A 20,783-nucleotide genomic window follows, 5' to 3' on the forward strand; every position below is an offset into this window, starting at 1 on the left:
GCTGCTGTGCTCTGCCGCTGGGCACGCAGGCTGCAGGATTGAGGCCTCCGGTATTAAAAATTTATCAATTTATTTGGCTCCCCCTGGTACAGGAGCCCGAGTCTCAGGGTCTGAGATGACAGTCTGTCCTTCTGCAGGAATGTGGGTGGGTTCTGTAAGCACAGAATATTCCTTGTGTCTCGCTCTTGCGCGTTGAGCGTGCCCTTCTGCAGGGTGCGGGGTAGGGTGCCTCAGTTTCCATCAGCAGGACATTGGCAAGTATTTCTTCAGTCTTCTGTTTGTTTGGGTTTTTTTTTTCCTCTCTAAGAGTTGTAAAAGAAAAATATCAACCATGTTACATGTATCTGAATGTCTTGATATTTGTAGTTTAATGTTCTGTTGGAGTCACTTGACTTATCTTCTGTTAACACGATTCCCTTCATCTTGAGGACTGAGCAGCTTAGTGCAGGCATGTGCGTGTCCATGTGTGCTCTTGAGCTACATGGGTGAAAGCAAAATGAACGTTTGGTTTCTGACATTCTTTGGGATTTTTCAGGGTACGAGGGCTGGTAGATTTTTCAAGGTAGAAGTGGCAGATGTTACTACACTGTTTGTACATCTTGGTGTAACTGCCTGTTAAGTTCAGACCCACCGTATTCAGGCCCTCGCTTCCCTGGGAGTCTGAAGCTGTGGAATAGGCACTGAATTCACAAGATGGTTGTATTTCAGTCTGCTCAGCGCAGCTTCTGAGAGAGCATTCTTTCTAATCCCCACCCATATCTGACCTGTTCTGGCTCGTTTTTAAGAGCCGCACCCAGCTAGTCCCTAGCTCCCTGCAGAAGGTTTCCGCAGATCTTTTCCTGCTTACTGAGCTCATTTGGACAAGGAGCCCACACATCGGTGAATGGGATTCCTGTATAAATTTGCCCCGTTTGCAAAATTGGAATTGATTTAGAGCATCTCTGTTCCTTACAAAACCCAGAAGTCATGAGCGTGGCTAGATGTGCTTTTTTCCCCCCTCCCTTTGAAGTTTAAAACATGCTTAGCAAATCTGGTGTTTGCAGTCTCTGTTCCCCACCTGATGTGCAAAAAAACAAAGGTCCTTCCAGAAGCATGGGTCAGAGTAACCTTTGTGCTGGCGCTGCAAGCTGGATTGCAAGGATCTGGGCAGTTTTTGTTATGAACTTGACTCTAACTAGCTTAGAAAATGCTTGCAGTGTAGGTTTAATGAATGTTGGTGGGGTATTTTTAATGCGAAATAATTTGATCTGTGAATCAAACAGCCTGTGTGCCCCACCCCCTGCTGCTGATGACAGCCTCTTCCCACACTTCTTCCTTGGTAGCATTGTTTGACTGTTCCAGCTCCAGTAGGTTTCAGTTACTGATCAGTGTAATTGCAATAACACACCAATAATAAAAGAGGAATTTAAGCTTCCTTTTCTTGTAGTTGAAGGCTCTTCTGCAAAAGCTTCAAGTCTTAATAGCAGTCACACGAGCAACATCCTGCGCCTGTCAAGTGTTTGGCAAAACTGGGCGGCCGTACTTTAGGAAGATAAAGGGCTGGATTTTGGGAACTTGGAAACAGCCCAATCCTATCAGGCGTCATTGGTACAGCTAATATTAGAGTGGGAAACTCTAGGGACGGCTTAACATTTTAGTGGATGCCAAGGAAGCCTTGAATAAGAACACATTGAAAGTTGCTTGTTGTATAACATGAGTTGCTGGAGTCAGAGTAATTTGAGTTGCCTTTAGTCTGGTGGAAAACTACAGCTGTGAGCAATGAGTTAATTTTTTCCGTGTGTGTGGGGCTTAGGTTTCCCTGTCGGGTTTGCTTTTAGTTTTGTAGGCTCTGAATCCACGGAGGGGAGTGACTGTGAAGCAGTCGTTTGTCTTCGTGTGCCATCCCAGGCTGCTGCTGGAACAGCTCTGCAGCTAGTAATGATGGGTTAAATAGAACACCTTAAAAATGCAAAGTTGTTCTGGGGTTGAGCTGTAGCAGCTCCTTGTGATTTGTATACAAGAAAGCCACTGGCTGCTCTTCCTGCCTGAACGTTTCCTACAGAAAAGCTGCGGGGGAGGGGGGTAATGGGGGAAAAAAAAATTAATTAAAAATACTAAAGAGCAAAATATCCTTCTCTAGTCTGAGAGGGCTGCTTGGCGGATGCAGCTGGCCCTTGCCGGGGTGGCCGGGGCACGGCCGTGCGGAGGCTGGGCTCGGCCCGTCCCGCCCAAGCGCTGCCGGGCACGGCGCGGGTCCCGCGGTCTGAGGCCGGCGCGCTGGCCGGGTCCTGGGGCTGAGGCGCTTTTCCCTGCGGCGGGCGCAAACGCAGCCTGTGCTAGGCTGGGCCGCTATGAAACGGTCTCTCTCATTGGTCGGCTGCCCTGGCTGCTGCTGCAAGGGTAAACGCCATTGGTCGCTTCCACCTCCCATGCGCAGGCTGGTGCGGGAAATGCCCCCGCTGCCGACAATGGCGGCCGGGGCCGGGCTGGGCGACCCCGCGCCCGCCTGAGCGGGGTGGCCCTCGGCTCCTGGCTGATTCTATTTCTCTTTTTCCTGCAGGTTGCTGAAAAGTGCCTTTCCTGAAGCCACCGCTGCTTGGATTTCTGTCTAGGGCTGCCTCTCTCTGCCCCTCGCCCCCCTCTCTTTTTAATTCGGCGTTGCTTGCGGTTCGTGCCCTGACGGCAACTCAGCCTTGCCCGCCCCTTTTTTGTTTTTTGCTCCCCGTTTACACGCAGTTTGCTCAGCCATTTTTTTTTCCATCCCCGAGTATGTAGCAAATATTTAAAAGAAAAGAAAGAAAGAAAGAACGAAAAAAAAAAAACAAAACCTCAGACGTCCTTTTGCTCGTTTTGATGTTCGCAAACCGTAATTTTTAGAAGCAAGAAATAGAAGGGAAAAAAAACCACCCCGAAGTCTTCTCCCCAAGGACTGAGACCATTCCACAAACTGAAGTGCTGCCAGCAGCATATGCTTTTTGCAAGAATAATTGAAACCATTAACTGGAGAGCACAGAATTCTTTTGAACGTCTGCCAGTTATTTGCAAGTAACTTCGGCAGTGGCACAAAATATAACACTTATATTTTAACTTCTACAATTGCACTTTTAGGAGCTGGCCTCTAATTTGATTTTCAGTTGTTCTGATAAGATTTCTATTTTATGATTGGCTTTATGTTTAATTCTTGTTTAAACAAACACGATTTGACTTAAATGAAAACCTAAGTGCTGATGAATAGGAGTTCTACCAAAGCAACAAGTTAGTTATTTCTTCACGTTTAACTTGAATTAACTTTTTTACCCTTTTTTTAAAAACAAAAAGAAGAAGAAGAAGAAGAAAAAAAAGATCAGCAGTAAATATTGCCCTGAAGAAGGGTGCGATTGCTTGCATTTTAATTTTTGTTTTTTAATATGGCTGTAAATGTTTCCCTGGTTCGTGATACAAAATGGCTGACGTTAGAAGTGTGTCGAGAGTTTCAGAGAGGGACTTGTTCTCGGTCTGATGCGGAGTGCAAGTTCGCCCATCCGTCACGGAGTTGCCATGTGGAAAACGGTCGAGTTATTGCCTGCTTTGACTCCCTAAAGGTGAGGACTGCCTAACGCGCGCATTACCTAAGCTCACTTGCTTTTCCTTGTCTTCAGAGTGGCTCTCTGGGCGCGCTGGGCTGTGGGGTGTGCCAAACAACTGCTTATTGCTCTGTTTCCGCAGGGAAGGATGCTGCCGGTGTGGGATGCGGCTCCTGAGATCGCGGTTGGGTCTGACATCCAGTGCGATTGCCCGGAGTGCCAGGCATCGCAGAGGAAGAGAGGGTTGTTTTGGTTTTTTTTTTTTTTTTGATCCAGAGCGTTTTCTGATGGTAGCTCAGGTCTGATATTGCTGTCCTCGAAATGGAGAATGCACGTTGTGGGCAGCAAATGAAACTGAAATGAGAAAAGTGAACTGAAAGCCAGTGCTTTAATTTGTGTCCGGAGCACATCGGCTGCGCGTTCGGCGCAGGGATCTGAAATGTGCTTTTAATGAGCAGAAATGAAAGCAGCATTTTAAGATAATGAATCAGCTTTATGTGTATTTCCTGGAGACAGAGTTGCAGATGCACTCTCATGCCGTCCGGTAGATGAGGAACAGCCAAAATATTTGGAGAGCAGCGCTTCCAGAAAAATGGGCGTTGGGAAAACGCTTTCTGTAAGGGATGTGCAAGCACGATGGCTCTGCTGGGCCTGTCTGAGTTACAGCTGAGCCTCCTCGCTGGGGCTTTTCTCTGCAGAGTCGATTTTGCAGGCAGTAAATGGCTCTTGGTTGCTTTTCACTCTTGGAGCTCCAGGGGTGACTTTCAAAATTTACCAAATACCCAGGTTCTGAGTCAGGGTGAGGGGCTCACAGGAGAGGGGATGAGCATCTCTGTTTGGGGTTGCTTCACCGCAGTTCTCAGGAAAGGAACATCCACTTTTTTTTTTTCTTTTTCCCAAAAGTGCAGTTCCTCAAAAGTGTTTTAAATAGGATGGTAAAACCCTGAGACAATATGGATAACGGATTGCTTTTGAGAACTCTTGACATTGTGTTCAGTGTTTTGATCAGAGTAATTAACCTGTTTGAGTTTCTAGAAGGAATCTGGTAAATTTTACAAGCTTAAAAGTTTTCCCTTGAACTTCAACTGTTGCTTGAAAAGATTTGGGTTTATTTTTATGAACATAATGAATAACAGAACTAGTGGAATTATGTACGCACAGGTTCAGACCGGGGCTGGAGCCAGTCTAGCACGGGTTTACCCATTTTATTACTGTTTGTGGCTTCTTCGTATTTTCACTTCTGTTCCCAAGGAGCTCCAGCTTCCTGTTTGCATTCGGTTTTGCTCTTTTTTAATCTGATTATATGCAATGACTCTAGTTATACAGTGACTTTCAAATGTTCATTTACATTGCTGGTTTGCTGACAAAGAGAAAGCAAAATATTTTTATTGGAGGGGGGGGGGAAAAAGAGGCACGTTCTTTATGCCCTTGAAACTTGCGAATTGTAGCCAGTGGCAGTGCAGATACTTTGAATGAAGAGATGAATGTGTTTACATTTTATGGCACTTATTTGTTAACTGAAAGGAGCACTGCCCTGCCATGGTAGGGTAGGACCATGCCCCTTGCAGAACTTGCCTGAGGTTTGCAGCAGCAGGTGGTGGTGTGTAGCCACCCAGCTCGGGTTGGTGGGTGACGCCTCCCTGTTTGTGCTGGCCGGGGTGCGGTGTCCGCAGCACGCCCAGGCCCCCTGTGCCAGCCCTTCTCTGTGCAGCCAGGGCTGTGAGATGTGCAGGCCCGAACGTATGGGTAGCTGGGGTTCAAATCACACCCACTGGCACGAGTGAACGCTTCTCCTGCATCAGTGGTGGGGAATGGGATGGGGAACATCGTCTTGAGAACACAAAAGATGCCAAAGGAGTAGAGTATGATCTCCTACAGCTCAGCATGTTTCCTGTGTAAGGGGCTGTTAACTAATGTTCTCATTGCAGTTTCCTCTTGACACAGTAGCAGATGCCCAGTATGTGCTAGTTAAGTGGCCTGAATTTTCCAGGGAACAGATTTTCCAGATTTTTCAGGCTTAGGAAAGCCTCATGGAGGGCTGACAGCTCTGCTTGTGGGAAGTACGCCGGGGGAGAGGTCACACTGTGCAGAGCACATGGCCAAGGATTGATGGTGGGGCTGTTTCTGCACCCTACTTCCCAAACAAGAAGTGGGTCTTGAAGCCCACCCTTCCTGCACCCCCATGGCTTCTGTTGCTGTCGCTGAGCAGAGCCCCGGTTCTGCCGTGCCACTGAGAGGTGCAGCCCCCAATGACGTGGCTTCTGTGTCGATGTACACCGTGCGCTTCCCAGGGGAGATAACCACCCTGGTGACTAAACTCGCCAACGGTGGCCTTTCTGTTCTTGCACTGGAGCTGGGCTTGCAGAGCCCAATTTGCAATGGTATCGAGGGGCTCATGGCCATAATGGTGGCTTTCCTTACTGGTGACTAGAGAGGCGTTACATTCTTAGACCTGTTAAAAAGGGGCTTTTCTTGCCCATCCTGTGGACATCTTTGTGCGCAGCCGCTGTTTCCCTCCAACAGCTGTTGAACACCAACGATCTCTCCTGCCCAGGGCTCTACAGCTGCTTAGTGCTCTTTTCATCTTTTCACGCCCTGCATTAGCAAACATCTGTGTTGTTTTACTGGAGACAGGATATAGAATGCTTGCAGCTAATAAGTTTTCTTGCATTCACCCGGGGCTTTGTTCAGAGGTTGCTTATCTGCATCCATTGTGTAGTGCTGTTCCTTGGTTTTTTTCTCACAGCCCTCTTAAAGCCTGAACAATGCCTTCATACAGGAACTTCTGATAACCCGGCCTACAATGGTTTCACCTCGCTGGTCAGGTCACTATATGCTTAATGTATCTCCCTTTTTTTCTTTTTTCTTTTTTTTTTTTTTTTTTTACCCCCTCAATCTCATATAGCAATTCTGCCTCTATTGCAGTGGTAAGAGCAGTAATGTTTTCCAAAGCAGCCAGGCTGCCTCAGTGTGGGTTGTTTCACGGGTGAATGTGTGCTACCTGTAAGCTTGTGAAGAACACACAGGACTTCTGAAGGTAACGGGAGGGCTTCACTGATGCTTGGGTGGTGTTCACCAGGGCACGCTCTGCAGGAGCATCACGTGGTCATGCAGTGCTTTGGTTGTGAAATACCGAGTCTTGATTAGGTTGCAAGTGCAGGGCTGGATCTTGCTGTCCTGAGCTGTAGTTCTTCGACGGAGGGGTTTGCACATTTGTAGGCAGCAGAAGGAACCTTTCTCAAGCAGATTGATATGAAACTTAAAAATAGTTCCTTGTGAGAAGCTGTTCACAGATTTGAATCAGATGCCAAGAGAGCTCTCGCTCTCTACTCACACTTCCCCCCTCGTTATTCTGGAAGAATGGTGTTGTCTGAATTAATTTGTGTGAATGGAAGGCCAAGCTGCACTGCTTGGTGGAGGGCAGTCCAGAGGTGCGAGGGCCGGCTGCCACTGGGCCACCCCCCTTCCAGAAGTGACCACAAAGGCTGCTGGACAGTGGCCAATACTCTGCTGTACCTCCTGGGCAGGGCCCATGGCACCCCTGAGACGTTTTGAGCAACCGAGAGGAGCGGACTGCCATCACTGTGAACCCAGATGGCCTTGGGGTTCAGTCATGGTGTTGTGGTTTTGTCCAAATTGGCCAATGGCCAGTGACAGATGCTCCCCCCCAACCTCTCGTACATGGAGAGGAGGAGGAGAGCTAAAGAGATTTATGAGCTTAGAAGAAACTAAACTACTTTACTGAAATATAGTAATAAAATAAAAAGGAAAATAATGAAATAGATACAGTGTATACAAAACCATATTAAGCTCCCAGGATGATGTCACCGGCAGGCACTGGGGAAGTCCCAGGCTGGACTCAGTGACGGGTGGGAACTGGGTTCCACAGATGGAGTCAGGACACATGGATCGGGATCAAAGGCAGATGAACAGGCAGGGTCCTGCGCAGATGTCGGCCATTGAAGAAAGAGCATTGACCCTTTGATCCCTCAGCTTTTGTACTGAGCGTGGGGCAGGTGGGATGGAATACCCCTGTTGTTCAGTTTTGGGTCCCCTGTCCTGTCCGCTCCTCCCCGCAGGTGGGACCCCTCTACGCTTTTCTGCTTCTGACCCTTCAATGGGGCAAATAATGAAATTGGCTGACCTGGGTTGTTACAGCAATAAGTATAAGCAAGAGCCTCTCTGGGTACCATTCCTTGGCACAAACCGTAAACATTGGTCTTCTCGCTCTGAGAACAAACCGTTTTCGAGACAACGTGCTGTTAATTTCAGAGAGTTAGAAGAGGCCTAGCTAAGAAATAAAATCACTGAACAGAAAGTTGGTTCTGTTTTACCTCAAACCAGGACACCTGAGCTCCTCGCTGGGCTCGGTGTGCACCCTCCTGTGCACAGCTGGGGCTTTTTGCAAGGGTCAGGACACGGTTTGCTGGCTGGTGGCAGTTTGTACAAAGCCTTGTCCTGGCGCTGCGGAGGGCTGTCTGTAAGCACTCATCCAGTCATTAACCTTCCTATTCAGGCTGGATCAGGCAGGCGTGGTGTGAGCCTGGCTGATCTTAATTCCCCGGCCAGCAAATTGTCACTTCGGTTCTTCAGTTTCTACAGATGTCAGGGAGGGGAAAAAAAAAAACAACCGCTTTCTTTGGTCACTGGAAACACTAATTGAGCAGTAAGCTGAGAGATGGGCGTTAGGAGATAGTGACGTATTATATAAAAATATGCAGGTAATGCACACCAGGTGCTCACAGAGGCTTTGATTTATACTGCTCCCAGTAAGGATATCTGTGCTATGGACTCATAGGTTAAAAAAATGTAACGAGCCCAGCTTTGTGGGGTGTGGTGGTGCTTTTTTCAATTTGTTTTATGAACGTAGATGTTTCCACATGCAAGTCAAAGTTTTGAAGAGCATTTTGAAAGACAGAAGATAGTGTGGTAAAAATTTCCGGGGTATGAATTTTGGCTTTGGGAGGTCTAATTTAAAAAAATATTGTTAAGCTATTGTATGTTTCAAAGCAGTTCCCTTCTCTATTAAAAAAAAAATGGCGAGTTGTCTGTGAACAGGCATAAAATCAGGAGTTAAAAGCGCAGTTTTGTCTAACTTGTCTGTTTCTAAAAGAAATGTTATTATGTGGTAACAGTATTCAAAGTCTCACGGCAGTCTAAAAAGTTCACTGTGCTTGGGCGATAAACATACCATATGATCTTGAAGCTGGTGTACCTGAGGCTATTCCTTACAGTTTCCATGCTGATTTGTACCTGTTTTATGCTGACTTCACTAGAATTATTTCTGACTGTTACTGATTTGCAATCATATCTATTTTTTTTACATTTAAATAAATTCCAAACTAGGAAACAACTAAAAACACCCACTAAACTTAGCATATGGTTACGGTCTTGTAGAGGAAGAAGAAAGCAAACAAAGCCATAGAGATATTTTTGGAGACACTCTGACTGCATGTCTCAGCTCAACGTAATGGAGATGTAAATAAACCAGATGAACAATGTTGAGCCAAGTCACTTTTGCAAGAAACCTTTACTTTCCGTAGGTCATTAAGGCACTTACCTGCCTAGCGACAACATTTGGTGATGAGAAGTAGATTTGCAGCAGCTTTCTGTCTTGTCTTGGATGCTCGTGAGTCTTACGGCACATCATAAGTGCTTTTTGTAACTACCAAATCAAACATCTAACAGCGGGGAAAAAATTTATTTAGACTTACTTTAGACAAGAACTGTTGCTATTGTATTTCTCTTAAAGTAGAGTGGTACTTCAAGGAGACTAAGAGAGCTTAAATGAAAAAACAATATTTAAGTCTGATCCCTGTATGGGTTACAACAAGCTCCATGTTTTTTTCAGTGTAATTTAGTTGGCACACGAGCTGTGTATACTCTCTGTAATGTCTCCAGAAGGTTTTGGCACAGCTGTGGGATGGAAACTACTGATGGAGAAGCTCACCTGGCAGTGCCTGTAGCTGAGCATCTCCCAAGCCTGCCCCCATGTCTGGACTGCAGATTCTCTCTGTTGGGGTCAGGCTGAGAGAGTTGGGGGGGTTCAGCCTGGAGAAGAGGAGGCTCCAGGGAGACCTTCGAGCCCCTGCCAGTCCCTGAAGGGGGCCTACAGGAAAGCTGGGGAGGGGCTGTTGGCAAGGGCATGTAGCGATAGGATGAGGGGCAATGGTTTTAAACTAGAGCAGGGTGGGTTTAGATGAGACATGAGGAAGAAGTTCTTTCCACTGAGGGTGGTGATCCCCTGGCCCAGGTTGGCCAGAGAGGTGGTGGAGGCCCCATCCCTGGAGACATTCAAGGCCAGGCTGGATGAGGCTCTGAGCAACCTGATCTAGTTGAAGATGTCCCTGCTGACTGCAGGGGGGTTGGACTAAATGGCCTTTAGAGGTCCCTTCCAACCCAGCACATTCTGTGATTCTATGATTACGTGGATGGTGTGTGACGTCCCTAGGCATGTTCCGCTTTCCAGGGAAAGATAGACCTTGATGCTTTAGTCTGCCTAACTGATATTTCTGTAGGACAGAGGTCTGTGCTGAGCATGTTTGATTTATTTAACATTATCCATGGGTTTCTCTGATGTCCCAGCAATCTCACTTCATTTATCTGACTTTTTGACAGCTGAACCGTGACAGATGAGCACTGGTGAGTCTTGCTATTGTGGTTTAAAAGGTTGCTGCCCTGAGCTGTCCCTTTGCTTCTCCATCGCAGGTTACTGCCTCTGCAGCAGAGTTAGCAGGAAGACGGAGTGCCTTACATGCTGAACATGAAGTCCAGCATCTGAGCTGAAATCCCCTTGGTCTTGGCTCCGTGTGGAGATGCTGGGTGATGAATACACATAACTGGAAACAGACTGGTGTTACCTGGTGATTCTACTTAAGGGACAGCAATAGTCAGCAAGGGGCAGGGGAAAGTCTTATTCATTGCAGCTATTTGCAAAGATGTAAGGTAGAGTCCTTGGCAGGAACTCCTTGTCTGTGCTTTAAAGCAAGCAGGTGATTTTTGAGGTGTGCTGTGGAGGGAGAAGGGATTGGCCCTGTCCTTATCTTCATTAGGTCCTTCTGGTGTAACACAGCAAGACAGGCTGTGATAGGTTTCCGGGTGCATAGTCTAGTTTTGGTGCCATTCTGGAGGCATACTCCCTTATTGTCTCATTTCTGCAAGAGTGGAGGAAGTCCTGGGAGTACTGTGTAGCTCTGATGGAAGCCATGAGAAGTGAGACCCATCCCAGCGTAGAGGGCATCTTGGGGGCTCCTGGAGACATGAGCTGTTAATTGTCAGGCAGTGAAGAGGTGGTGCCAATCAGTACAGGTTAAGAGCCCGTGAGAAAGCTTGCAGGGAGTTGTCTGAAACAGAAATGCCCTCCAAAGCTATCAGCGTGACATTTGTAGTAGTAGCAGTAGTTAAATACTTGGAGTTCACATTTTCTTAATGGATTAGGCTTGGGCATCTTCCTCCTGAAAGTGTTGGTCCCTCTTATGCCAGATTGGCCTACCTAACAGATTCTTACTCATGTAGAGGGTGGATAGTAGATGAATTTGGACATTTGCTTTGCAGTGGGTGCTTGGAAATCTAAGGATCTGTTTTGGTTTCTCCGTGTAAAGCGGTAGGACTGTTACACAGGCTTGGTCAACGTGGACACGTTTATCAACTAATACCAATAACAGTGAAAGTCACTTCTGAATGCTTTTTTTCATGTCTGCCATGCCTTCCTGTAGAGAGGAGTAGGTCTCTTCCCGCCATCCTCTCCCACCTCTGGTAGACCTCTTGTGTTGTCCTGCATCTGATTCCTTTGACGGCACGGGGCAAGGTGCCTCTTTCCCTGCCCAGCGTGTGCCATTGCCAAAGCCAGGCCTGGGAGTAAGAGTCTCCAGGGCAGTCTTCCCGCCCTTGGAGTGGCTTTGGCCTGATGAGTATCAAAGCGTCAGTGGGGTGGGGACCCTGGTGGGTCTTTGGTGTGCCCATCTTGTGCTGGAAGGTGAATTCATTGGGACCTTTCTGCCCTCCCGTGGGTACCCATAAGCAGAGTGCCTTGGCAGCCCTCCTGGAGTACCGGAGGGATGGGCAGCCCCTGTTGGGGCGAGGCCAGGGTTTGACTCATCAGGGGGACACTGAACGGATCTTCTGTCTGTGGCAGTGCCACAGTCACAGGGTAGCACCAGGTCCAGCTTTGTGTTTGTAGAAATGTCTTCTAAAGGTCTTCTGTTTCTGAACATGGAGAGCACTGTCTGTGCCCCAGACCTTCTGACCCTGTGTAGGTCCAGAGGGTTTGCCTGCAAAGGGGCAGATGCCTTTGCTGTTACCCCATGTTTGGGGGTGCCGGTCTCATGCGTGGTATCCCTGGGTCAGGTTCAGGAGGCTGGCAGAGGTGTGGGTGGAGGCTGGTACAGTCAGGGGGCAATCTTGGTGCAAGGGACAGGCACAGGACCGCTCTCTTCTTCTCTTTCTTCCTGCAGCCAACAAATTAATTTATTACAGCTTTTCCTTGGGCCTCAGACTTGTGTGCATTTTCCCTTGAACGTGTTGGAAAGCAGAGCAATGGCTACAGACTTGTCCTGAGACCGCGCTTTGGAGGCCAGCCTCTTTGGGGAGGCAGGCCAAGCAAATTTCAGCAGCGGCGTTTTCCTGCCAGCCTCCTCTCTCCTCTCCAGCCTCCGCTCCTGTCTGCAGCTCACATGGCCCCAGTCACCTCCCCGTGGTGTGAGCAAACCACTGTCCTCAAAGGATAAAGCCAGCAGCATTTATATTATTAGTGTCAGCCAAGAGTAACCTTGGTTTTCTGGTTGGGAAGATGATGGTAAAGTGCTGACTGCTGCTCACACTTGCCTAAAAAAGCAGAAGAAGAATTCTTTTGGGATGTGACTCTAAACCCTTCCGAGCTGCAGCATGTGCTTAAGCAGATTTTTGAAACCTTTTATGGGCATATTGCAATGTTGCACGGGCCGTGGCATGCCATCTCCTGCTCCTGAAGCTTACTTTCCTTTTTTAAGGGCAAAGCCCTCCAGAGTGAGGTTCCAGTACTGCAAAATACTTAAGCCCGATTTTAAGCACTGTGGAATTCCTGTGGACAGCAAAGAGCAACGTGCGCTGAAGTGAGTTGTTGCTCAGGTTTTGGGAGAGGGAAATGGTCCTCGGCCGTTCTCTGAAGAGGGACAACTGCCTGTGGTTGTCTCCTCTGCCACTTTTGGCTCTCCAGTTTGGGGGGGTTTCTTCATGTGTGCTCAGCACCCGCACCTGGAGCTTGCAGTCCTGCCAGGTCTGCTTGGATCTGCCAGCACAAGCTGTGTGCCTGCGACCAAGGGTGAATGCAGTGTGGTGTTCTGTGAGCCCCGGGGGTTTCCTCTGCGCGGAAGGCGGGAGACGGGGTGCTGAAGCCCAGCTAGCAAGCTGCGGCAGCTCCTGCGTTTACTCTTGCGCGGCTGTGAGTCAGGTTGGCACAGGAAGGGTCGTGTGTTGGTACAGTAAGCTCTGGCACCTCAACGGATGTCATGCTGCAAGCAGTGGCACTGCCAGATCCATGTGGGGAAGGTGGTTCAAGCTTTCCATCTTCCAGCCCTGATCTGTAACAGTAGCTGACACTGGGGTTCAAATAGACGGCCCAAACCTGCAAGTCCCTATCCCTGGAGAGAGTGTGGAGCAGAGACGATCCTTGTAAATATGGGGTCGCACTCGGCCCTGGTGTCCTGTCTTGCTGCTGTGTCAGTGAAGCTACCTAGCTACCTCTCTTGCTCATGATTGCCTTAGCCCAGTGACGCCAGCTGAAGGAAAGGCAGTGGAAGATGCCTTTGAGGAGAATGACTCTGAGCATGTGGAGTTGATGGATTTCTTCAGCAGCGTAGCACCAGTTTGATGTAATCCCTTTGCTGACAATAGCTTTCTGCCACTTGGTTCACCCATCTGAAGGAGGGTGTGGTAACATGCATTTAAGTAATTGAGCTGTTTGGAAGCTTTAAAACAAATATAAACAAGATGTGCCATGCTTTCTGGAGAGCCCATCATCTGACATCTCCCACAGAGCATTTAAGTAAGTGGTTAGATTTCCAAGCGAGGAGCTGAGCTCTTTGAAAATCTGCCCGTATAAATATTGTTATGCCGGTATTAAAATAAATATTTTGAGGCATTTGGGTGAATGTTGCCCCATACGGGCACAGTTTTACTTATGGCTTATTAATGCTGTTTTATTGCTGTTCATAAAACAGCAGAGAACCAGGCACTGACCCCCTCCTTTGCCCCACGTAGCCTCTCATGCCATGCCTGACGATGGCCTTTTGATTAGAGGAATGGCCAAGGATTTGGAAAGCCAGCTTTCAAAGCCTTCCAATGATGCGGGCTGCTTTAAAGTGTTGTAATGTCAGTCTCCGTGCCTAATTGCACGCTTTGACCTCACAGGAGCAATACAATGAAAATGTCTTTGAAGACTGAGTGGAGCTGAACTACTGTAGTAACAAGGCTCTGGGTGTTTCCGACAGATGTCCTAACTGAGTAACCATTTCAAACGCTGGCTTTTTCTAAATGAATAGCTATCAAGCACCGTTAGCTGTTCCGCAAGTTTACCTGTCTGTTACGAAACTGTAACGGCAGTGAAAATATTCAGCTTAACCATACCTAAATTGTGAGGGTAACAAAATCTTTCTGCTGTCCACGCAGTAGAAAGTACATGGCACAAAGGTAAAGCTGCATTCTGCTCTCGGCAGCCTTGGCAGTTTACTTCTATCTCTCTGAACATCTGGTTAGTGTTTGGCCTTGGTTTTGGGTTTCGGTGACGTGGTTACTCAGTGTCCCCACCGTCAGAGGAGCTGGAGGCTGTTGATGCTGGAGTGATGGATTTTTAACCTCTAACTGCTTTCCTTCCTCCTCTGCCTGAAGAGCCTGGGCATGGCTCTGTGCTGTTCTCTGTGTGCTTGAGCTCCGTGCTGAGCAGCTGGGAGCTGGAGGTGCCTTTCCGCAATATTTACTTTAAAGCTGTGGGGAAGGTGCGTATTCCTAAGGGGGGGACACCTGGCTTGCTGGGATGTGAGCATACTCAAACCAAGCAATTCCCCAACTTTGTAGCAAAATAATAGAGCAGATGGCCTGCTTACAATGCAGGGTATTATTAGAACCATGATCGGTGCTAATAAGGTCATTGGCGGTGGGGGAGGAGGTTGATGTCTGACCTTGTTTGAAAGGTGGCAGGCTGTGCTCTGGGGGAGAATTTTTTCTCTTACTGTACTATTTAAAACTAATCTGGCTGCACAGTGGAGAAAGACCCACCACCCAGCCCAGCACGTCTGCTGCAGGGATGCTGGGGGTGCTGCTGGCCCCCACCCCTCACTAAGGTAGGTGTGCAGAGCGCTGTTAAAAAGTGGAGACAAATTCTGCTGTAATTAACAGTGCTGATAATGCAACCATGAGCAGTGTAGCTAGTCCTAGACTGGGTATGGTATCATAAGGCATTGCCCAGTCAGATGACTGATCAGTGGTGTGCGCTGAGTTTTATCATGCCTCTGAACATACTCTGCTTTAACACAGCACATGCTTTTAGCTGGTCTCTCCTACACAGGTATCAAGAAAAGACCCAAAACAACCACTACAGACAGGAGTATTGGGGTCAGCGGCGTTGTGTTTAGTGATGCCCACATCTTTGCACAGCAGTACCCACACTAGGCTCTGATGAGGATTTAAGCCCGTTAGCCCAAACTGTGCTGCTTTAACTCTTTTTGTCTCCTTACTTCTGCTTTCAGTGAGCAGCTCTGGTGCTTGTTGAGAGAAAACAGCTCTCAAGCAGAGGGGCAGTTGTGAAAGCACGGAGTATCTAACTGGGGTGGACGAGATGGCCAGGGGCAGCACAGACACAGTGGAGCTGGAGCCAGCCAGCCAGGGAGTGCAGCCGATGGCGCTTCCCTAAATCCTTATTAGCCGTAGGGGCACATCTAGTGCTGGGAACAGTCACACGGAGATTAGGTCCTTAAAGAGCCCTGCCACAACCAGGCAAAGTATGAAAACAAAACCTCAGCGTGTAATCCCAACCGCGCTGGCCGATGCCACTGACCGATGTTTCTCCCTCTTGCTGTCAGCTCCTGAAGAATCAGAGCGTGAGTAAAGCTTGCTTTCTCACTGTTAAGTGATGCTTGATCCCGCATGGTGGGTTTGTGCAGCCTTGTTGCAGTGCTTGGGCTCCGCTCTCAGGGTCCCTTCCATGTGATGCTGCGGACACCAAGCGCTGGATGAGTTTGGCAGCAGGAAGCAAGAGCCTTGCAGGGTTGGATGTTTCAGCCTGTGCAGTAGCACTTGAGTAGCCAGGGCAGCAGGGAGTTGGAAGCCAGACATGTAGATGAGCCTTCAAGGAGGGCTCGGAAGGTCATCCGGGTATGGTAGAGGTGATGGTGTTCAAGGTCAGCTGTAGGAAGGAAAGTGCTTTCCTTCCTGTGCGGGAATCTTGTTTCATAAAACAGTGGAGAGTTGTCTTTGGGCGGGATGTCGCTCCTTCCCAAATGCTGTAGGGGAGGGCATTAAAGGTGGTCCTGGTGCTTTCTGCAGGAGCCCTCCCAGATCTTGCTCCCATGGTGCAAGACTTGCAGCCTTATGCCCTGTTTCTCCTTTCTGCTCTGTTTCTTCCTTCCCTCTGGGCGTATTTGTCCCTGAGCCCTCCTGCAGCTCCCCCCCTCCACTGCTGTTAGGTGTGGTGTCTGTGGGGACTGAACAGGGCAACCCAGGAAATCTCTTGCCCTCCGCCTCTCCTGTTGCTTCAGCAGTCATTTTTATTCCTCGGTGCATCTGGTGCGCTTGCAAGATGAAGAAGTAAATCATCACGGTTACCTCCCTGCAGGCTTCGATTCCCTGCTGTGTCGGTCGTGTTGCCTGTACAGCCTCCGTGGTGTGCTGCAGGGTGGGGGCTGGAGCGAGGCGAGCAGGCTGAGTGACTCAGGCGCTGGGAGCAGCAGGGTTGATAAAAGCAGGACCAGGGATGGCTGAAACCTTCACCAAGCTGCTATTTGGACTGTGAGGGAAGGAGGTGGGGGTGACTTCAGGGAGGAGCAGAGCGGCTCCCCAGGGCACTCTCCCATCAGACAGGGGAGCTGGGAATGCAGCAAGGACCCCTGCCACCCGTCACTGTCGGCTTTATCAGCATCTGCTGGCTGGCACAGCGGGACGTGGATTACCCCGCAGCACCAGCACAGCCTCCCCGCCAGCTCCATGTCATGCTTCTGTCACCCAAGCCCACTCAAACCACTCCTGCGCCGCAGTTGGGAGAGTTGAGGGGGGTTGGAAAAGTCCCTTGGGGGCTGAGAGGCAAATGGGCAGGATCGCTTTTAGCTAGTGATGCGGAGATGGGAAGGGCAGGCTGCCTGCTGCCGGGAGGCAGGAGCTCGGAAAGCATCAAGGGCATCACAGCCGCAGCTCTGCAGTGGCAGCAGTCCCGCATGGCGCGGCTGGCGGTCAGTCTGCGTGCAGCCTCGGTGGTGCTGAGGCTTCCCCTAGCCACCTGGGGGTTTTTCACCAAGTCTGGTGTATTTAGACTGAAAACTCTTCTGGCTGGGACTCTCTCATTCTGTGTTTGGGTAGTAATTGGAGTAGGAAGGACCCTGAGCCGTAGCATCGATGAGTATTTGTATTCCCACAGCCAAAAATACCCTGCTGTGGCCTTGTGCGATAAAGCACAGATTGAATTAAGAGGATTTTCATTGTTGTTGTTTCGTGTTTCTGTGTGTGGCTTTTTTTAAGAGGCCACGTTAATGTAAAATCTTTAGAAATCTTCACTCAGAATAGAGCTCACAGTAGCTAGAACAGAAACACCACTGAAAAAAAATTTGTAGTTGTTTTGTGCTAATTCTCTGAGAATTATTTTAAAACATCCTTTCAGAGCTTAGCCCAGCCACAGGAAAAGTGTTAGCACTTCCCTTCGTATTCCTTCTTTCTTAATATCAGAGGTACTTGCCCAAAAGTTTGCACGGGGATTTCTGTTGGGGCCCTATCAGAAGTCCATCTATCTGGGTTTAAGCAAGTGAGAGCATTTTTTCCAGCCGGGTGTGGGCTGACGTGGTGCTGCATTCCAGACTCGCTAATGACACTGGAGCTTCTTTGCAGCTACTCCTCTGACGTGGTGGAGAGGCTGCAGATGTCCTCAGGAAAGGTCACTCTTCCTTGCAGAAAATCCTCTCCTAGCCAGTTTGGAGAGGTATGGGCCCATCTCCTCTAAAAGCAAATGAATGTTTGCATCGCAGCTGACTCATCCTGGTTATACCCGCTGAGGGCTGTGAAAGGTCTTTTTCTTGTTGCCCTCTTAGGAGGGGATTGTGCTGTGTCTGAAGGTATCTTTTGTCAGCAGCAGAAGCAGAATAGATGAGGTCAGGTGTCTGCCTGCCTAAGGAAGTCATGTTGTCGAGATTGCTTTCTAATAGAAAACGGCTTTTAAAAGCTAATCCTTGCATTCCTCCTCATCTACAAAAGGTTGAGCAATGGGTGGTCTGTGCTGCACTGGTGACTGGGACGAGGTTAAGCAGCTCAGAGTAGAAGTTGAGGGCAGGAGTTTGGAAAGCAGAAGGAAGAAAAAGCCTGCAGTAATTTGATCAGTTTGCTTTTTGTGACTGAAGCCTGAATAAGCGAGTGTGCCCACATGGATCTGCTTTAGTTGCTTCTACCTCCCCCAGCTTTTCTGTTGTGCTCTCAAACCTAAGTAAGTGAATCTGGCGGTTATTAAAAACACAAACTCCAAAAACCCAAGCAAATGAAAGGAAAGCCCTGATCAGTTCCATTCCTGTTGGTGTGCGGGGATGGACGGATGGACATGCGTGCACACACACAACACATTCCTTTCTTAGCTCTTCTGGCACTTACACCAGTGCCACTCAGAGGAGAATTTAGGTCAGGATTTCTGTCAGGGCAAAAGTTGCATCCCGCAGGAGAAAGTGGATACATCCACCCAATAAGGCCATACAAACTTTTCGGTATCCTGTCCTACAGCTCTTATTACAGGAGGGGGAACAGATTTAGTCAGCCGCTACATGAAATTAACCTTTCAGCATCTGTAATCATGGTTTCTACAAAATGCATTGTCAATGAATCCCACTTCCTGGCACTGTGTGAAAAAAACAGACCGTTTTTACTAGCTTTTGGGGTCTTTGGACTGTACATCACCGTAGTGACTCTGAATTCTGGGTCTGTAGGTCAGTGTGGCATTCAAGGTGAGCAGGCTGCCTCCTTGAGCAGGCTGCCTTCGGCCTCTGTACTGACTTAACGGTGTTCCGGACAGGGTTTATCCCTTGTCAGTGCTCAGCTGGGGACAAGAGCAGGGATCGGCTTTGGCTGGGCGAGGGTAGGGAGTGTGAACCTGCACGGACCCTCAGGAGACTGGATAACAGACTGGTGGAAGAGGGGTCTGTGAGGAGTGTTGTAATTGGGACAGGTGGAAGTTTTGCTCCGTCTGAGGCTCTTTTAATAAATCCATCATAAATTAACAGGTTTTCAGATGTTGGCATAGAATTTGGCATCCCGTCCCTTAAGGCTGGCTGCCTGCATTGGTACTTGTGACTAGTGCATGTGAATGACAGTTAAACATGCTGCACTGCTTGCGGTTTTAGCCCCTAACTGCGTTATGGCAAAATTCTCCTGTTGCCCGTAGAGATGGCAGTGCGTTATCTGCGGCATTGCAAGCCCATTGTGTTTACCTCCGTGGAAAAAGGCTCGCTGTGCTGCTCGTTGGGCTCGACTCCGAACGAACATTTACGCTGCCTTAACCTCCCTTTCACTTGAGGTGGTAGCAAAAATCGGTCACATAACTGCTTTCTAGTACCAGGCACTTCTTAAACACCACTTCTGAAGGTGTTTTCTTAAAAGAAAAATCCCCTCTGTGACTTAAATGTGCATATGTTACCGGCTGTAATAAACAACACGCTGAAATGGATCAGTCTGCAAAAGCTAACCAAGGTGGAATATTTGCCTAAGGCAAGGCAGGCTTTCTTTTTCGTTTGGTTTTTTTTTGCCCTTTGTTTTTCTTCCTTGCTTTTTCTTTAAGCCTTGCTGCCTCCTAGGTGAAGGAGGGCTGCGATTCAGTGTCGCTTGGCCTGGATGCCCTCTTTGGAAGCCAGGGTCTGTGTGGGACGTGTGGTCTTCGCCTGCTGTGCTTAGCAGGCCGCAAGAGCTCTCTTGGAGGGGCTTTTTGTATCTGCACCTTTAATCCTTTGACCAGCAACAGGTTCATTACACCATGGGCATAATGGTGAAATCGGAGGCCTGGCATAGACCAGAAAGATTTGGGGTCTTTGCTTGGAGATGAGTGAGGACGTGTGGAGTTGGTGGCGCACAGTCATAGCATAGTTTGGGTGGGAGGGGACCTTTAAAGGCCATCTAGTCCAACCCCCTGCCATGAGCGGGGACATCTTCAACCAGATCAGGTTGCTCAGAGCCCCGTCCAACCTGACCTTGAATGTTTCCAGGGATGGGGCATCCACCACCTCTCTGGCCAGTGTTTATCACCCTCATTGTTAAAAATTTCTCCCTTATATCTAGTCTAAATCTTCCTTCAGCCCTTCTCCTGGTAGTCTGGTAGCTTCTCCGCTAAGCTGGAGCAAAGGGGAGGTGGGGTGCTGTGCACAAACCTCCCCAGCACATGTGGCTGAAACAGGAGCACAAGGACAAAGATCGGTCTTTGGTGAACCGAACTGTAGCTGAAGGGGCATCGCTGGGAGAAAGCAGCTGGAGGGATTCAGTGTGCAACAGGGAAGAGGTGGTCGGGAAGAGAGCCAAGCAATGGGACAGAGAAGAGTAGAAGTAGGAGAGGAGCTGGGGACATTGGTGGGCTGGGCATCAGGTTGAGGGGCAGGGGGAGAGCTGGCTTTTCTCTCTGCCTCTCTGCTCTTGGGCAGGTCTCAGCTAAGAGCAGAAAGGTCTCCTGTGCCTTGGAGCATAAGACCCTGGGCTCTGATGGATGTCTGGGAGCAAATCTCACGTAGATAACTGAGGGCATCATCCTCCTGTATTGCTGCATCTGCCTGCACCCCTGCGGTTGCATCCTCTGGTGGCTTAAGCTAATGCAGAGAGGGACTGTTGTGTCGTGTTCTGACAGATCTTGGTGTTTCCAGCCAAAGGTCGACAGCCAGGGTGGCAGTGCCATGGTGTGCCCCAGCAGGAGTCATCAGCATGCTTAGCAGAGCCCGGCCAGCATCCTTCCCCGTGCAGGGTGCTGCTGTGTTACCCCCGGCAGCCCCTCAGTAGCTGGGGCTGAAGCACATCCTGCAGAGTTATTTTTTCCAGACTGAAGATTCT

At 48.9% G+C, this 20,783-nt stretch overlaps 1 protein-coding gene across 16 annotated transcripts in view; it reads left to right on the forward strand.

The window, feature by feature from the left end:
* MBNL3 (muscleblind like splicing regulator 3) overlaps positions 1–20,783 on the forward strand; it is a 97,753-nt gene that overhangs the window by 31,798 nt on the left and 45,172 nt on the right. For 14 of the 16 annotated variants that reach the window (XR_010072685.1, XR_010072686.1, XR_010072681.1 and 11 more), the window contains one exon: positions 2,540–3,560. The exons of the other annotated variants lie outside the window; for them this stretch is intronic. Coding sequence is in view for 8 of the 14 variants with exons in the window: in XM_063347447.1 (XP_063203517.1) it covers positions 3,387–3,560 (174 nt within the window). In the remaining 6 variants the exon portion in view is untranslated. The remainder of the gene's footprint in view (positions 1–2,539; positions 3,561–20,783) is intronic. 16 annotated transcript variants of the gene reach the window in all.

Source organism: Chroicocephalus ridibundus, chromosome 9 (genome assembly GCF_963924245.1).
Source record: "Chroicocephalus ridibundus chromosome 9, bChrRid1.1, whole genome shotgun sequence".
Lineage (NCBI taxonomy): Eukaryota > Metazoa > Chordata > Aves > Charadriiformes > Laridae > Chroicocephalus > Chroicocephalus ridibundus.